A 14,784-nucleotide genomic window follows, 5' to 3' on the forward strand; every position below is an offset into this window, starting at 1 on the left:
TTCTACATACACACACGCCTATCATGGCTAACGGAAACATTTCTTACCCGCTCTCTCGAGCCTCTGAGGACCAGAATCTCCATCTGAACCTGACACAAGCCACACCTAACGGCCACCCGGCCTCTCCGAGAGAACTTCTTGCAGCTAATGGCACCCGCCCGCAAATTGTTCGCCAGGCTCCTACACTCCCCAACCTTGTAACTTCTGGCCCCGCCATGAAGCCTTCTCTCGGCCTGTCTTCTGGTCAAAGGGCCACCGACGACGACAACTCCTCCAACGGCAGCTCCACTCCCCGCGGGCGACCATGTGCTCCCAACGGCTCCCGCAAAAACCGTGGACATGCCACGGCTAAGTACAACGATTCCGCGAACTCATCCCCCATACAACGCGATCGCAGCAACTCGCCTTCCCTATCCAGTACCGGCCTCACCAGCAGCGTCGCCAGTCAAGGAGTCCCTCCCTCCCTCCCTCACATCCAACTCTCGACCTTTCACCCCAAGCCGGAGGCGCTCAAAGAGCTCATCGACCACATCACCTCCCCACCACTCACCAGCACGCCGTCAGAAGACACGTGCAGGCTCGTCAAGCAATGGCGCCTGTCGCAGTACCGCGACGTGCGCGAGCGCGAACACCACTTCGGCCCGCTACTGGGCTGGCCGTCTGAGTACGCCATGGGCGTCACTAGCGAGTTCCACATGGACAAGGCCCTTCGCGCGGCGTTCGCGCCACAGGATGCGGAGCTGGAGCGACGGCTGGGGTTGCCGCCCGTCCGGCCGACGTTCACGTACGGCTTCACTAGCACCGCGTTCACGGCGCCCCAGAAGGCCTTGATGGCGGGCATGCTTGATTCAGCAAAGGTTATGCCGGCGGGAGAGGATCCGCAGTTCCCGTGAGTGAGGGCCTTTCGATATCAGCGTTGACGGTGGATATGCTAACGTCGAGGGTGTTTTGATGGGCAGGTTCCTCGCGCAGAAGTGGATCAACGACAGCGACAGCAGGCGCGAGGCCGAGCGAGAAATGGCCCGGGCTGGCGCGACCATGTGTAGAGCGCTGTCGAAGTTCTACCGGGAGGTGTGCAAGTGGGAGGAGGTTGACGTGGACGACATGCTCACCTTCACAATGGTCGTCAGTCCCGAGGTGTGCAGGCTGTTTGTGAACTGGTTCGAGAAGTCCCGCTCCGATGACCAGCTCCGGTTTCATAAAGACCTCGTGTACGCTGCCTTCATGGAGGACGAAATGCAGGTGCAGAAGATGAGGACGATCTGTGACCGGATCAAGGATTGGATGAGGGACCTGCGGTTGATGAACTTGAAGGACGCGCTGGATATCATGATCGACGCGAACGCGATCGATGCCGCGAAGGCCAAGGAAGAGGAGAAGAAACGTCAGATATTAGACAAGATGGATTGGATAGAGGAGCAGCGCGCCAGTGAGGTAGAGAAGCGCCGGACTAATGGCTCGACAACCAATGGGTTGACAACGAATGAGTCAACTACTAATGGGCCGATAACTAACGAGCCGAGCGAGGAGTATGGGTCGTTGTAGTACTGCTGTGTCGTCAGTAGTCTTCTCGAGCAAAGCGGTGTCCAAAGGGTTCGTTACAGTCCCACGCTAGCCATCGGCTCATATCATGGGTAGTTGAAGCTATCGTCCGGACAAGAATGTCGAATTAAAAATTCTACATATACGTCCGGACGATAGCTTCAACTACCCGTAAATGTTAATTTTTCTGAAGCAGAGCTGGGGCATGATTACGCTATATTCTAAAGTCCTGCTATTCTTCGCGCTAGCCATCGGCTGCAGCACCCCTTTGTAAAAGCATGCATCTGAACATGGATACACGAGGCAAATGTGAACAAGTGCATCCGGAAAAGAGATTCGACTCGCCGCTTGTGTAGTGTCTTGACCCAAATTGGGCAGCAGTGCACTATCATGGCTGGGCAGCCAATCAGTGATGACGCCGTTAGCGGTAGTTTACGAAACTAACCTTTAGCGTAAACCATCTTCCCGCAAACAAGCTGACGTCGACGAGGTTCATGCTGACGGCATGGGATTCATCCCTGATTGCAACGAAAGATGACTGGCTGCATTCATCGTGTGAGCAGCGGCATGTCAGATGGGCTGCATGGCCTCGTTTACTCACGGGTGCTGAGTGGATGCGATTTGGGAGCGCAGAGACTTGAATCAGCAAATGGTCCCTGAGGTGGTCCCAGCTGACGGGCGCATTGGTAGAAGGTGGTGGAAGGCCGGGAATGAGAAGATGTGGTTGCCAATTCAAGTGTGATCTGCGCGAGACGGGGGTGGCCAGGACTAAAGGCTAGCGTTGCTGACACAGAAAGCCGAGAACGCGGGTGCCGGCAGGCAGCTGATTCGGCGTCGCAACCATAGCCCTGACAGGTAATCCTGCGCCAAACCCCATTAGTGACATCTATCGCGCGTTGCTTTACTGCCGCCTAGGCCTGAGGACTCTAAACAACTCTCTGTTCTTGCTGATGTCCAAGCTCAGACACAAAACCTTGGACGCGCCTTCCGCAACCGCTTCGCTACGTGATTTCCCTCCGCCCCCGCTCCCCGCTCGCCGCTGCTGCCTGCGTAAGACGGCGCCGCCATGCCCGCCCCCGAGACCTGTGACGAAGGATTCGATTTCAACGACCTCTCCCAACACGCCCCGACTGAGCAAGCCGGTCGCTCGGACAGCAATGGCCCCGACGCTCACACTGCCCCGCCGCCCAAGGCGAAGCGCATCGCCTGCATACTGTGTCGCAAGAGGAAGCTGAAATGTGACGGCCAGCGCCCAAGCTGCGGCACTTGTAAGAGACTGGCCCACGACTGCGCCTATGACGAGGTGCGCAAGAAGAGCGGGCCCAAGAGAGGCTATGTGAAGGCCCTGGAAGCGAGACTGCGTATGTTCGCCGCGCGACCTCAGGTAGACCTGCCGCTGAACAATGCCCGCCGACAGAACAAGTCGAGACGCTCCTCAAGTCCCAGGAAGCAACCGAGGCGACTCAGCAACAAAATTCAAATTCAAATGCTTTTCAAACAGACTCGTCTGCTCCCCCTGTTCGACCCTCTGATTTCCAAGGCCAGAACATTGTGATGGACAACGTGGCCCAGGTCATGGACACTGTCTTCCAGCATGGCAATGGCGTCTCGCCAGGCGAAATGCCCAACATGCAAGCTGGCTCCGCCGACAACAGCTCCGGCTCTGATCCGTTCTCGTGGGAAATGATTGGTCTAGGCTTGGACGAACCTCTTCCCGACCAGGACATCATCAACGAGCTGTTAGTGCTCCTCTTTGCCCGCGCATGCTTCCAAGTGCTTACCGTGCCGTCGTGCAGGACCCAACTCTACTTCGATAAATTTAACGTCGTCGTGCCAATGATCCACCGCCCTCGTTTCCTCGCCGCCATGAATCTCGCTCCACATATGCGCCCTCCAATCTGTCTGAGATACATCATGTGGACTCTTGCTGCGTCTACCTCCGAGAAATACTCATCCTTGCAGGAGCACTTCTACTACCGTGCCAGAAAGTACATCCAGATGGATGAGATGAAAGGGCACGGAGAGTCTATGCTTACTCTCGCCCACTGCCAGGCCTGGGCTCTCATCTGCAGCTATGAGTTCAAATCCATGTATTTTCCGCGAGCGTGGATCAGTGCAGGCCGGGCTGTAAGAATGGCCCAAATGATGAACCTGCACAAGTTGGACGGCTCCGGACTGGATGTCAAGCAGTGCTTGGCTCCGCCCAGGGATTGGGTTGAGAGGGAAGAGAGAAGAAGGACGTTTTGGATGTGCTTCAACGTTGATCGTTATGCGAGCATCGGAACGGGCTGGCCAATGACGATCGACGAACAAGATGTATGGTCTTTGGACGTCTGGCTTGAATGGATGTGCTGACTGTCGATAGATTGCAACAAACCTACCCGCAACCGACGAGGCATTCGAGAGGAGCAAGCCTGAGAAAGCCATATCGATGGAACAGGCCTTGGCGGTGGGTGGTTCGTCGAGATTGACACCATTCGCAGGTGTCTGCGTCTTGGCATGCATGTTTGGTCGTAACCTCCTCCACCTCCACCGTCCGACAAACAACGAACGTGAGGACGACATCAATGGTGAATTCTGGGAGAGGCATCGCAGACTGGACAATATGCTCCTCAACCTGGCATTGGCGCTGCCCGAAGAGATGAGACTCCCTGCAGGCATTAACAACCCTAATGTGGTGTTTATGACGATGAAGATACACACCTCTGTCATATGTCTGCATCAGGCGGCAATCTTCAAAGCAGACAAAAACAGGATGCCTGCCCACATTGCCCAAGAAAGCAAGATCAGATGCGTCACAGCTGCTTCTGAGATCGCGGGCATCATGAGGTTGATTGCTCACATGGATACCTCTCTGGTACGTTTCCCTAAGACGAAGGCAAATGGCGGCGCGTTGACCTTTCCTACAGATGAACCCGTTCATTTCCTTTTGTGTCTACGTGGCGGCGCGGGTCTTCGTGCAGTACCTGAAAAACCGCCCTGGCGACGGACAAATGAACAATCACCTCCAGTTCCTCCTCCAAGCGATGCAAGCACTCAAGAAGAGGAATCCGTTGACTGAGTCTTTCCTCGTCCAGCTTGATCTGGACCTTGTTGGAACGGGGATAATGTCTCCATTTGGAAGTTCTACTGAGCCGAGAGCTCCTGTAAGCCGTATTTGTGAACCTGACTCAGGCCTGCTACTAAATAATAATCTAGGCAACCGTTCCAGTGAATACAGACGGCGTGGGCTGCTGCCCTGTGTTTGAACTCAGGGAATCGCAGTCAGATGCGGCACCGATAAACACGTTCCACAGGGGTAGCGATGCTACAGGCACGAAGAGTCATCTGTCCAATTCGACGGGCACAGAGCCTACACCCGGTCCACCGTTCCACTTAGCGCAGCAAGTCAACATGGACACAGAGGCAATTCCCTTCACATATTCACCGAAAGACCAACACGTCTTCGACCTCCCAAGCAGACAAAGAACGCCCAGTGCAGTCACACCAAGAGAAATGCAGGCGAGCCAGGCGCAGTTTTCGCGAAGCTTTGGGCGAGCGGAAAGGGCTACATCTGACATGGACTTATCGCCTGACGGCAGTGGCGAGAATCCTTCTCCGTCGAACTCGGGCAACTCGCAGAACGTTACATCTTCACGTTCGTCGTATTCAACACCTTCGGACAGGCAGAGCAAGCCTCAGAGGCAAAGCTATGGGGGGAATGTGGCAGGATTGTCGGCTATGGCAGACAATGGGTCGAATGCGCCCAACAATAACTTCACCTTTACCACGACAAGCGATGACTTTGAGCAGCTCTTCTACACGTCGACGTCGGGGGTGGGAGAGTGGGACATGAGCGGCGGTGCTGGCATGACGGGGCTGACGCCCATGTCTGAAAGCGCATGGACGCAGATGCTTGACGGCGGTGGCTGGGAGGGTTTTGGCCCGGGCCATGGCACGGATGCGTTCGGTAACAGGTTAAATGAACAACGAACCAGGCAGAGATAATCGTGGCAGTGCCATTGGTTCTATTGCGACGCGCTGGCGTTTGGTTTTCTGCATTACTTGGAGCCACCTCTCATTTTCTGCTAGATAGGGACTAAGGCGATGGGACGGCGCATTCACCGAGAAGGATGGCGCAGGCACCGAGCTCACATGGGCAATTGTACTATAGCATGACTTTGATGATCTCCACTGGGTCTGCAAAGGGATACAGGGACGGCTGGATACCGTAGCTGGTTGAATCGAGGAGTCTACTCGTTGCTTGGTGCTGCAGACGCGCAGAATTGGCCCTCTTCTCGAGCTCGTGTGGGCGATTGAAGCAGCGCGAGGAGGCGGCAGTGCATCAGCGGCGGTCAGCCCTATGTTGCAATGACCGCGGATCTCCTTTTCCCATTGCTGCTGCCTTAACGGGCGCCGAAGGATAGAAAGAGGAAACCGTGGCAGGATGGGAGTGGCTGGCACGCATTAGCCCAGCAGGCACGCAATTTAAAAGCAAGCGATTGCGGTGCAGAAAGAAGGCCAGCAATTCCTCAAAGCCTGCGGTTTCCAGCGTTACAGTCACGCGCGTCAGCATCCAGCGACTCGATCCAGCTGTGGAGAGGATTTCGCCGCCCCACCTGGATTAGGAAAGGCGCGGCCCGTGCGAGCGCCCAGCGACAGGAAACACCGTGGACATTTCAACGACCGTCTATCGCTGCGATACGCCCCCATACACCCAGACTCTCTCTCCGCAACACACCACCCAACCACCCCAGAGCCGCCCGTGTCCAGGTAAGTCTCAAGCTGCCGAATCCTCGAGCCCTCTTCACGCCCCGCCCTTCCCAACAATAGCCCTCTGCTTTCTCCCTGCCGCATGCTCTCCCGACCCGCCGCCGCCCAGCGTCCAGCCCGATCGCTCGACGCCGCGGCCGCTCGTCATCGCCCGCGACCCCATCACGAACTCACGAGACTGCCATCGCCTCGCGAGCCGCCTGCTGACCCCGAATTCTCTGCTGCAGGTCTCGGCTCGTAATACACCGCTTGTTCTCGCAGCCCCCTTAGACACCCACCTTCCACCACCTCGTCGCAACCATGGGTCTCACATTCTCGAAGCTGTTCGACAAGCTATGGGGCAAGAAGGAGATGCGTATCCTGATGGTCGGTCTTGACGCCGCAGGAAAGACGACCATTCTGTACAAGCTCAAGCTCGGTGAAATCGTCACCACCATCCCCACCATCGGTGAGTTTCGCATGCGCCCACGCCCACCCTGCCGCTGCGCACCCCACTAACGCATTGGCTAGGCTTCAACGTCGAGACCGTCGAGTACAAGAACATCCAGTTCACCGTGTGGGATGTCGGTGGACAGGACAAGATCCGCCCCCTGTGGAGGCATTACTTCCAGAACACCCAGGGTATCATCTTCGTCGTCGACAGCAACGATCGTGACCGTGTCGTGGAGGCCCGCGAGGAGCTGCAGCGCATGCTCAACGAGGACGAGCTGAGGGACGCTCTGCTCCTCGTCTTCGCCAACAAGCAGGATCTGCCTGTACGCCGTCCCCGCCCGTGTTGCTCGCTGAATATCTACTGACACTGCTGTCCAGAACGCCATGAACGCCGCTGAAATCACCGACAAGCTTGGTCTCCACAGCCTCAGGCAACGCGCTTGGGTAAGTCGCGCCGGACAAAGAGCACGCGACAAGGGCTAACGACGCATCCAGTACATCCAATCCACTTGCGCTACCTCCGGTGACGGTCTCTACGAGGGTCTGGAGTGGCTGAGCAACTCGCTCCGCAAGGCGGGCCACAACTAAGCGGACGAGCGATTCCCTAAATGAACGATGTAACCCCCGCCACCCTTTTCCTCACCTCGCCTACCCACTCTCGAGCGTACACCCGGTGGAGCAATATCTTGGAGTTTGTTGTCTAGCACGTGCAAATGGTTGGAGTGCCTCGGTTTCTTCATGACGAATCAGGAATCCAGTCATTCTGGCCAATTCGCTTTCTCCAGATGTTCTGCTTTCTGCTTATCTTGCTTTTCTGCGTGGGGAAGAGGACGACAAAGAGAACGAAGTTTTTCAAGAAATTGACAGCCAAAAAATGGGGCGGAGGGAAGGAGCTATTACTTCTTCCTTCCGCTATGCCATTGACGAACGATCCAAATCACCTTGTCATTCTTCGCTCTGCGGGCTGGTTGCACGGTTCTCTCGGTTACTTCTCAATCACAACACTCCGAACCTACTTACTACCTTTAGAACCTTTTAGTTCGCCCCCCTTTCGCACCTCCACTTGTTTAGTCTCGACTTCTTTTTCTTCCACGGCTTTTCATGATTCTTGTCTTCTGTTTTAGCTTCTTCTATGAGAGAGTCCTGAAATGTGCGCTAAAGTCATGAAATGGGTCTAGTTTTTAACTACGGTTTTCTTTTTATGACAAACGCTTTTGAATTTTTTGTTCACAACGAGCTACTACTACTCGGGCATCCTTTTTGTTGCTCTCCTCATCCCCTCTCAAATGGCGTGTATGCGATTGACGTACGTGGACGCGGGAGGAAAGGAGGCGTGAGAAAAACGATGCGAAATAAAAGTGGCTTCCAGTGAAGAAAGAATAAAAGGGAAACGGCTGTATAAAAAGAAAAAAGAACTTACCTCTCCTTCTCTCTTTGATTTCGAACCGCTTTTGTTTCTTGGGTTGTTTTACTTCGAGAATTAGAGAAAGAGCTTTGTTGCTTTTTCTTCTTTTCGGTAGTGAATCTCCTGTTGATGTTACTGTGGTGGTGGTCGTGTGGTGTGTGATGTGTGATGTGAGCATGGGTTGTGACGGTCTTCAGCCTTCTCGGAGGCTTTTGGTATGTGACCACGTGCATGTGGACTTCGATACAGTGATTGGCCATTTACGGTGAGTAGCAATGGTGATAGATGTGCGCAGGAACTGCTATTCATTGGAATGTCTACCCGTTCCGGAAGGTTTTGCTCCCTTTGACTAGTAGGTGTTCTTCCTTTGTTTCCTAACTTGCCAGCGGTGCTCAAACGGAAGGCAATGCGTTTCTCGAGCCGACCTGCGGATTTGCTCGCGTGTCTTTGTCCGCTACTGCTGCTACTGTCCTTGCTCCAATCCTAAGACATGCTTTGGCTTGGCATGACGAAATCGGTTTGAGAAGTGATACACTTGCCCACCGAGCGGCAATCGCGGTAAGCTACGGTGAGTTTGGGATGCGAAAATTCGGAAGGAGAGAAGGGCTTTTTTTTTTTTTTTTTTGGCTAACGATGACGTAGAGTTGTCCCAGATTTTCCTCCTTGTTCATGTTTCTCTCTTGGTGCTGTCGAGAAAGGAGACTGCTATAGTTTGGTGATGTATGCTAAGGGTTTCAGGTCGATGAGGGATGAAACATGGAAGGGGGTTTCTCGGTGGGGTTACTGTGTAAGGGAACGAGAGATCAACGATCAACGACTCGGAGACAAGTGAGTTTGTTGGCTCGCGGTGGTGGCTCCGTTGCTTGAAGGGGGTTTGTGTTCGGTGCTCTCTTGATTTTCTTAATGTTTCATGTATATTGCTTGTCACGGTAGGTTCTGGAGGAGATGATCCGTCACATTCGTTTCTTTCGAAAGACACAACTCTCAATACAGGAGCAGTAGATGTCATCATCTGGACTCGAATGTAGAATGATGAACTGTACGTTTAACAAAAAGTTGGGAGCTTGTGGAAATGAGTTGAGATTTATTTTCCTGGTACCAACAATGCTACCATACTCTACTCTGCTTCATCCTTAGTCCCATATTCCCCGGAAGCCTTGTGCATGAAATCATGCTTTTTGTGTAGACATTATAGGATGTTGACCCTGTAGTTGGGTGTCAGCTCCGATGAGGCTACATTGATATTGACACAGCAGGCGCCAAAAGAAATTATCCTTTGCAGCTATATTCACGAGAAACGATACCTAACTCACATGAGTAGTTGAAGCTATTATCAGGATGTAATTGTATAACTATTAAGCCTACTTTTGCGTCCAGACAGTTGTTTCCACTACTCATATAATGAGCTTAGATACTTGTAGAGATGAGCAGCTAAGGCTTGGATTTTTTAGCACTCACTATGGTGATGTACTTACTTTTTTCAAGTGGAGATCGTAAAGAGACGTGTAAATCGCAGTCACAAACTCTATCGATCCTAGCGGCGTAGATTGTTTGCTTGAATCTCGATCTGTTGAGCCCTGATTACATCCAACCTCTTGAAAATAGCATCGGTCCTAACGTCCATGGCATCCATTCTGTTTCTGACTTCGGTGGTGGTCCTTCTGATTTCGGCGACGGTGCTTTTGATTTCGGCGACGTTCCCGCTGTTTTGGAAACATGACATCAACGAATCGAAACATGACATCGCCGGTTCGGTAAGCAAATAAACGCATGTGCCGAATGCGCCGAGTGTGACGAGTTCGCCGATCAGTTTATCGGTCTCAAGTTTTGAGGAGGTAGCCTTTGGGGGGATAGCCTTTGGGGGGATAGCCCTAGGCGCTCGGGAGAAGGCGCGGCTATTTCTACAGATACGGCAAAGTTTCGAAGTCATCATGGTAGTGAATCCAAGCTGGTGTCAGCGGTCGAGTCTGTGGTGTGTTGTAGGTGGACGGAAGAGGGTGGAAGCAAACGTTTATACATATATATTTTTTCATAGGGTCGCCTTGCACTTTTGCAAGAGGAACCTTGGTAACGTCCAGGAAAGTGCAACCACCAACCACACCAAGCAGAACGAGATGTGAACCCACAGTAAGCTCAAATTTTCTTGAAACTCTCCACCGTGTGGGTATCTTCAATGTGGAAGGGTAGTACTTTAATGATCTGATTCCTATGCTTCGGACCTTCTCATCAATGAGATTAGGTTGTCTATTTATATATAGCCCTTTTTAGGGAAGCTATTCGTATCTCTGGCGACTTTGCCGGTCAGCAAAGATGGGTGCGTAGTGGGACCTATTTGTTATGACGTAGCACGACCAGTACCCCATGCATGTAACGGGGTCTGCAGCCAGTTAAGCAGTGTCTACCAAGTCCCGTGACCTTCCCCTGGTCCTGCACACGATACTGCTTGCTATCCGTATCTGAAACGAAGGCATCTCTTCGCTCACGGAGAGCTCACAAGTAAGTCACGTACCTGGTTGGTCACAACCTGCGTTTTGGGAGCGCTGAGGGCGAGATTGCGTAAAAAATGAAGCGCAAGAGTTCTGCGTAGTGAACCCTCACTTTTGACGCATGGCCTTGCTCTTCCTCTTCTTAAACACCACGCCGCCGGTAGCAGCACCAGAGTCTTCCTTTTCTCCCTCGCCCTCCTCCGTCTTCACTGGCGGTATATCTGCGAGCTTCGGCTCTCCTCCAACAGGGTCGTCCTTCACGGGCTCCTCATCGCCTTTCTCCTTCTTGATGCCACCGTCCTCCGGTTCCTCTTTCTTCACGCCCTCATCGGGATCCTCCTCCTTGACCGCCGCGTCCGCAGCCTCCGTCTTCACCTTCTTTGCCCCGCTCAGCAGAGCCTCAATATCATCTCCGGGATCTCCGCCCTTCGCGCCGGGGTAAGTCTTGAAGCTGTTGCCCCAACCCGGCTTCCTCAGCGGCTTCTTCTCACCCTTGGTCAGCGCCTGCACGTCTTCGTCCTCGTCCTCGTCGTCCTCGGCCTTCCGCTTGTTTCGCACGCCGACGTTGAGCAGCGCGCCGCCCGCGCCGAGGTTGGCGTCCCGGTATTCTGACAAGCCGTCGAGCGGCTTGACCGCCACCGTCTGCCACTCGCCCGCCATGGCCATCTCGCCCCTGAACTCGTCCGGCACGGCGACGCCCAGCTCGGCCAGCTGCTTCAGCTGGCGCTTGCGCTCCTCGGCCGTGGCTTGCCTGGGGGCTTCCGCTTTTGTGGCCTTCGCTTTGCTGCTGCTACTGCTCGCCGTTGCTGTTGCTGCCGAGGACGAAGAGGAAGCGCCGCCACCGGTAGTAAGCCCGTTCAGTCGTGCGACCTCATCCTTGGCGCGCTGCTTGTCGCGGTCCTCGCGTTCGCGCGTGCGGTGCAGGTCGCGCAGCGAGCGCTGGATCGCCGACTGGTGCTTGCCGGTTGCGTCGTGTTGTTGCTTCTCGAACTTGGTGTCGCGCACGAAGACTTGGCAGAATTTGCACCAGTACTTTGGTGTCGATTTCCAGTATTCGGCCATGGTTTTGTATGGGGCTGGCTTTCGCTTTGCGCAGCCGGAGGAAGGGCGATTGGTGGGATGAGATCGAGGCGGGGTGGGTTGGCTGTTCGAGGTCGAAGGTAATGGTGATTAACTGCCCAGAGGCGGAGGATTGGGGGTGTTGAGCGCAGGTAGTTTTGCGTGGTAGGTGTGGGACGGAAAGTTGTCGAGAGCTGGCCTGGGGGTGACGAAATAATGCTCTGGTGCCCCAGATGTCGGCGTCTGGCAATCGCCGACGGGGACTCGAATTTTTGGCAGGGCTCTGCTCACTCCAGAAAGCTCCGACCATCACCTACTCTCTTCCGCAACCTTCACCACAAAAACCTCCAAGGCCGCCGCCGCCCCGCCATGGCCGACCCCAATTCCGCATCCCAAGGCGCGGCCAAAGCCGCCGCCGACGCAGGCGCAAAAGCGGGCGCCTCGCAAGGCAATCCGGTCTTCAAGATGATGGGTCCGTCGCAACCACCACCAGCACCAGCACTTGCTCTTCCCAGCCCGTATACAATCCCTGCAGAATGAAAACCCGCATAACATTAACACGACTGCCTTCGGGATGACAACAGGCCTACCGAACTTCCGCTTCAAACTCCCCTCTCGCAACTGGATGATCTTCCTCACCATCACGGGCTCGTGGACGGCGGCGCTGGTGTACGACCGGCGCGAGAAGAAGCGGATACAGAAGCAGTACTGCGATGCCGTCGCGCACCTGGCACGCGAGCCGCTGCCCACCAACGAGATGCAGCGCCGCATGACCGTCTACCTGGCCGGCCCGCCCGCCGACGGCCTGATGGGCGCCCGCGAGCACTTCATCGAGTACGTCAAGCCCATCCTCGTCGCCGCCGCCATGGACTGGGACGCCATCGAGGGCAGGCGGGAGGGCGACGTGCGCGCGCAGGCAGCCGAGAAGATACGGAACCTGCGCAAGGCGCGCGGCGAGGCGAGCGCGGAGCCCGTCGAGGAGGATACGGATACCGTGGTGCTGCAGGCGCGGGCGAGGGCGGGCATAAAGGAGTGGTCGGGCGTGCAGGGCGACATCGTCATCGGCCGGAATACGTGGAAGGAGTATGTACGTGGCTTGCATGAGGGCTGGCTGGGACCTTTGGACGCACCACCGCCGCCGCCGGAGCCTGCTGCCCAGGAAGACACTCCCGCCACCACCCCTCCTCCGGCATCTTCGACCCCTTCGGATGACGCTTCGCCCACCGCACAGCAGCCTTCGTCAGAGGAGGACAAGAAGCCCGCAGAAGAACAGCAAAAGACCGAAGAAGAGCAGAAGAAGGAAGAAGAACAGAAGAAGAAGCGCACCCAACCGCCGCCCTACATCTCGACGGCCGACTACGCCGCGGCCTCGCTCTCGCCCAACTGCCCGCCCCAGCTCGCCCCGTCCGCGCCCATCCCTTACCCGCACATCCTCGGCTTCCTCAACACCCCCGTCCGCATGTGGCGCTTCCTCAACCGCCGCCGCCTCGCCGACGACATCGGCGCCCAGGTCGCCGCCGCCGTTCTCGCCGCTAACCGGCCTTTCGCCGGCCCTGAAGCGGAGTTCGCGGAGGAGCGCGTCGCGCCGGTCGGCGAGGACGTGGATGATGACGGCGACGAGAAGTGGGAGCAGCAGCGCGTGCTGAAGAGTGAGGAGAAGGAGTGGCATAAGAGCGTGAGGAAGGAGGCGGCGAAGAAGCGGGAGGAGGGCAAGGAGAGCGTTTGGGTTGATGACATGGTCGTCGATCCGAGGATTGGTGGCAGGATGAGGAGGTTCGTGTTGAGCGAGGTCGAGAAGGCGAGGATCGAGAGGATCAGGCAGGGTGCTGAGGGCGTGCTGGGGGAGAAGAAGGATGAGGAGTGAACGAGTTGATGATGAAGAGGTGGGATTACTGCTCGTTTTTTTGAGTGGCAGGTTTGTACTTGATGCTGGGTGTTTGGAGGGATTGGCTGGTTCTCTTCTGTATTGTCTTCTTTCTTCTGTTTGGGGTGAGTGTAAAAATGGACTGAGGTCAATGGGGGTGGTTGCGGAAAAAAACGGCTGTGTGGATATTTTTTTATCAGCTCCCTGCTCTGGTCGACGATAGAACTTATAGATATGCGATGCTCCTGTACGATAGATGAAAATGTTAAACGATGCTAGTCGATCTTTTGATGGTCTTCGGAAGTGAGCAAACAAGCTTATTTCTTACTGCTTTCTGCGTTGATGCACATGTTCTTCTGCACTAGACCCTTGTGCCCTTGTTCATCATATGCTTTTGATGCTGGACACCATTACGGGACTCAGCACATCGTAGTCGACCCCAGATTTGGACCCGTGCATAGAGATAGAAAAGGAAGAGGCACGCCGAACAAGTGTCATGGCAATGTCTGAGGAAAAAAAAAGTGAACTCCTGGTAGCTGTATTTCTGGACACAGTGGTTGCTGCTTTGCGGAGTACGTCGATGGGAGGAAGGACATGCTTTTAAGCTTGGCCGACGGGACGAGAGAATGGTGGCTGCTGGACGAGTGACGTCTCGGTCTGGTGACAGCGGCAGCATATGGGGCCATCGGAAGCTGGCAATGTCATGTGGTCTTGACAGAATGTTAGGGTGGTGAGTGGGCGGTGCTGCTGCCCCGTCTCTGGCTCGTGGAGGTCTTATTGAAAAGTGCTTTATAAAGGCTCGGATTCTCTGATTTTTTCCATGGATCATGTCACGGTCTGCTAGTAATCTGCGAAACTAGTCGCGTCTCACCAGGTCACATTTGTACAACTCCTCTCATCTTTCTCGTGGTTGAGTGCACACGGAGTGGATGGATTGTCCCCCAATATACTTCTGCAATCATCATCATCTGAATGTGGTCTTCACCATAACCGCCATCATTATAATCATCACCATTACCGCAAATTTTGGGTGCTCAACATAATGCGGATTTTGCACATAAGGAAGACCCTCAACTGACTGCTTTCTACGAGCTGTGGAATGAATATGTTGCCACTGGAGCAGCCAGTGATTTGCAGTGGATTCCCCGCCCAGGTGCACACACGCCAAACTAGTTAGAGAGCAGAGAGAGTAAATTCTGTCGGAAGAGTATCACCCAATTGTTTGAGATATGCACTTGCAGTGA

General features: G+C 54.8%; 5 protein-coding genes across 5 annotated transcripts; 4 read left to right on the top strand and 1 right to left on the bottom strand.

Moving 5' to 3' along the window:
• Positions 1-23: 23 nt before the first annotated feature.
• LTHEOB_3146 (uncharacterized protein) lies at positions 24-1,545 on the top strand (the record flags this gene model as incomplete). Its single annotated transcript, XM_035512037.1, has 2 exons — positions 24-889; positions 960-1,545. The coding sequence occupies 2 exons, from the start codon at positions 24-26 to the stop codon at positions 1,543-1,545; spliced, it is 1,452 nt and encodes a 483-aa protein (XP_035363039.1).
• Positions 1,546-2,608: 1,063 nt separating this feature from the next.
• LTHEOB_3147 (C6 transcription factor) lies at positions 2,609-5,529 on the top strand (the record flags this gene model as incomplete). Its single annotated transcript, XM_035512038.1, has 5 exons — positions 2,609-2,903; positions 2,960-3,858; positions 3,908-4,399; positions 4,452-4,688; positions 4,807-5,529. The coding sequence occupies 5 exons, from the start codon at positions 2,609-2,611 to the stop codon at positions 5,527-5,529; spliced, it is 2,646 nt and encodes an 881-aa protein (XP_035363040.1).
• A 1,065-nt stretch (positions 5,530-6,594) lies between these two features.
• LTHEOB_3148 (Adp-ribosylation factor family protein) lies at positions 6,595-7,314 on the top strand (the record flags this gene model as incomplete). The annotated part of the gene is made up of 4 exons (XM_035512039.1): positions 6,595-6,742; positions 6,805-7,049; positions 7,105-7,170; positions 7,222-7,314. 4 exons carry the CDS (start codon positions 6,595-6,597, stop codon positions 7,312-7,314), a joined length of 552 nt encoding a protein of 183 aa, XP_035363041.1.
• A 3,411-nt stretch (positions 7,315-10,725) lies between these two features.
• Positions 10,726-11,679, bottom strand: LTHEOB_3149 (Formin binding protein; the record flags this gene model as incomplete). Its single annotated transcript, XM_035512040.1, has 1 exon — positions 10,726-11,679. One exon carries the CDS (start codon positions 11,677-11,679, stop codon positions 10,726-10,728), a length of 954 nt encoding a protein of 317 aa, XP_035363042.1.
• A 366-nt stretch (positions 11,680-12,045) lies between these two features.
• Positions 12,046-13,540, top strand: LTHEOB_3150 (Mitochondrial import protein; the record flags this gene model as incomplete). Its single annotated transcript, XM_035512042.1, has 2 exons — positions 12,046-12,148; positions 12,261-13,540. The coding sequence occupies 2 exons, from the start codon at positions 12,046-12,048 to the stop codon at positions 13,538-13,540; spliced, it is 1,383 nt and encodes a 460-aa protein (XP_035363043.1).
• Between the last annotated feature and the right edge of the window lie 1,244 nt (positions 13,541-14,784).

Source organism: Lasiodiplodia theobromae (assembly GCF_012971845.1).
Source record: "Lasiodiplodia theobromae strain AM2As chromosome Unknown scaffold_8, whole genome shotgun sequence".
In the NCBI taxonomy this organism is placed as follows: domain Eukaryota; kingdom Fungi; phylum Ascomycota; class Dothideomycetes; order Botryosphaeriales; family Botryosphaeriaceae; genus Lasiodiplodia; species Lasiodiplodia theobromae.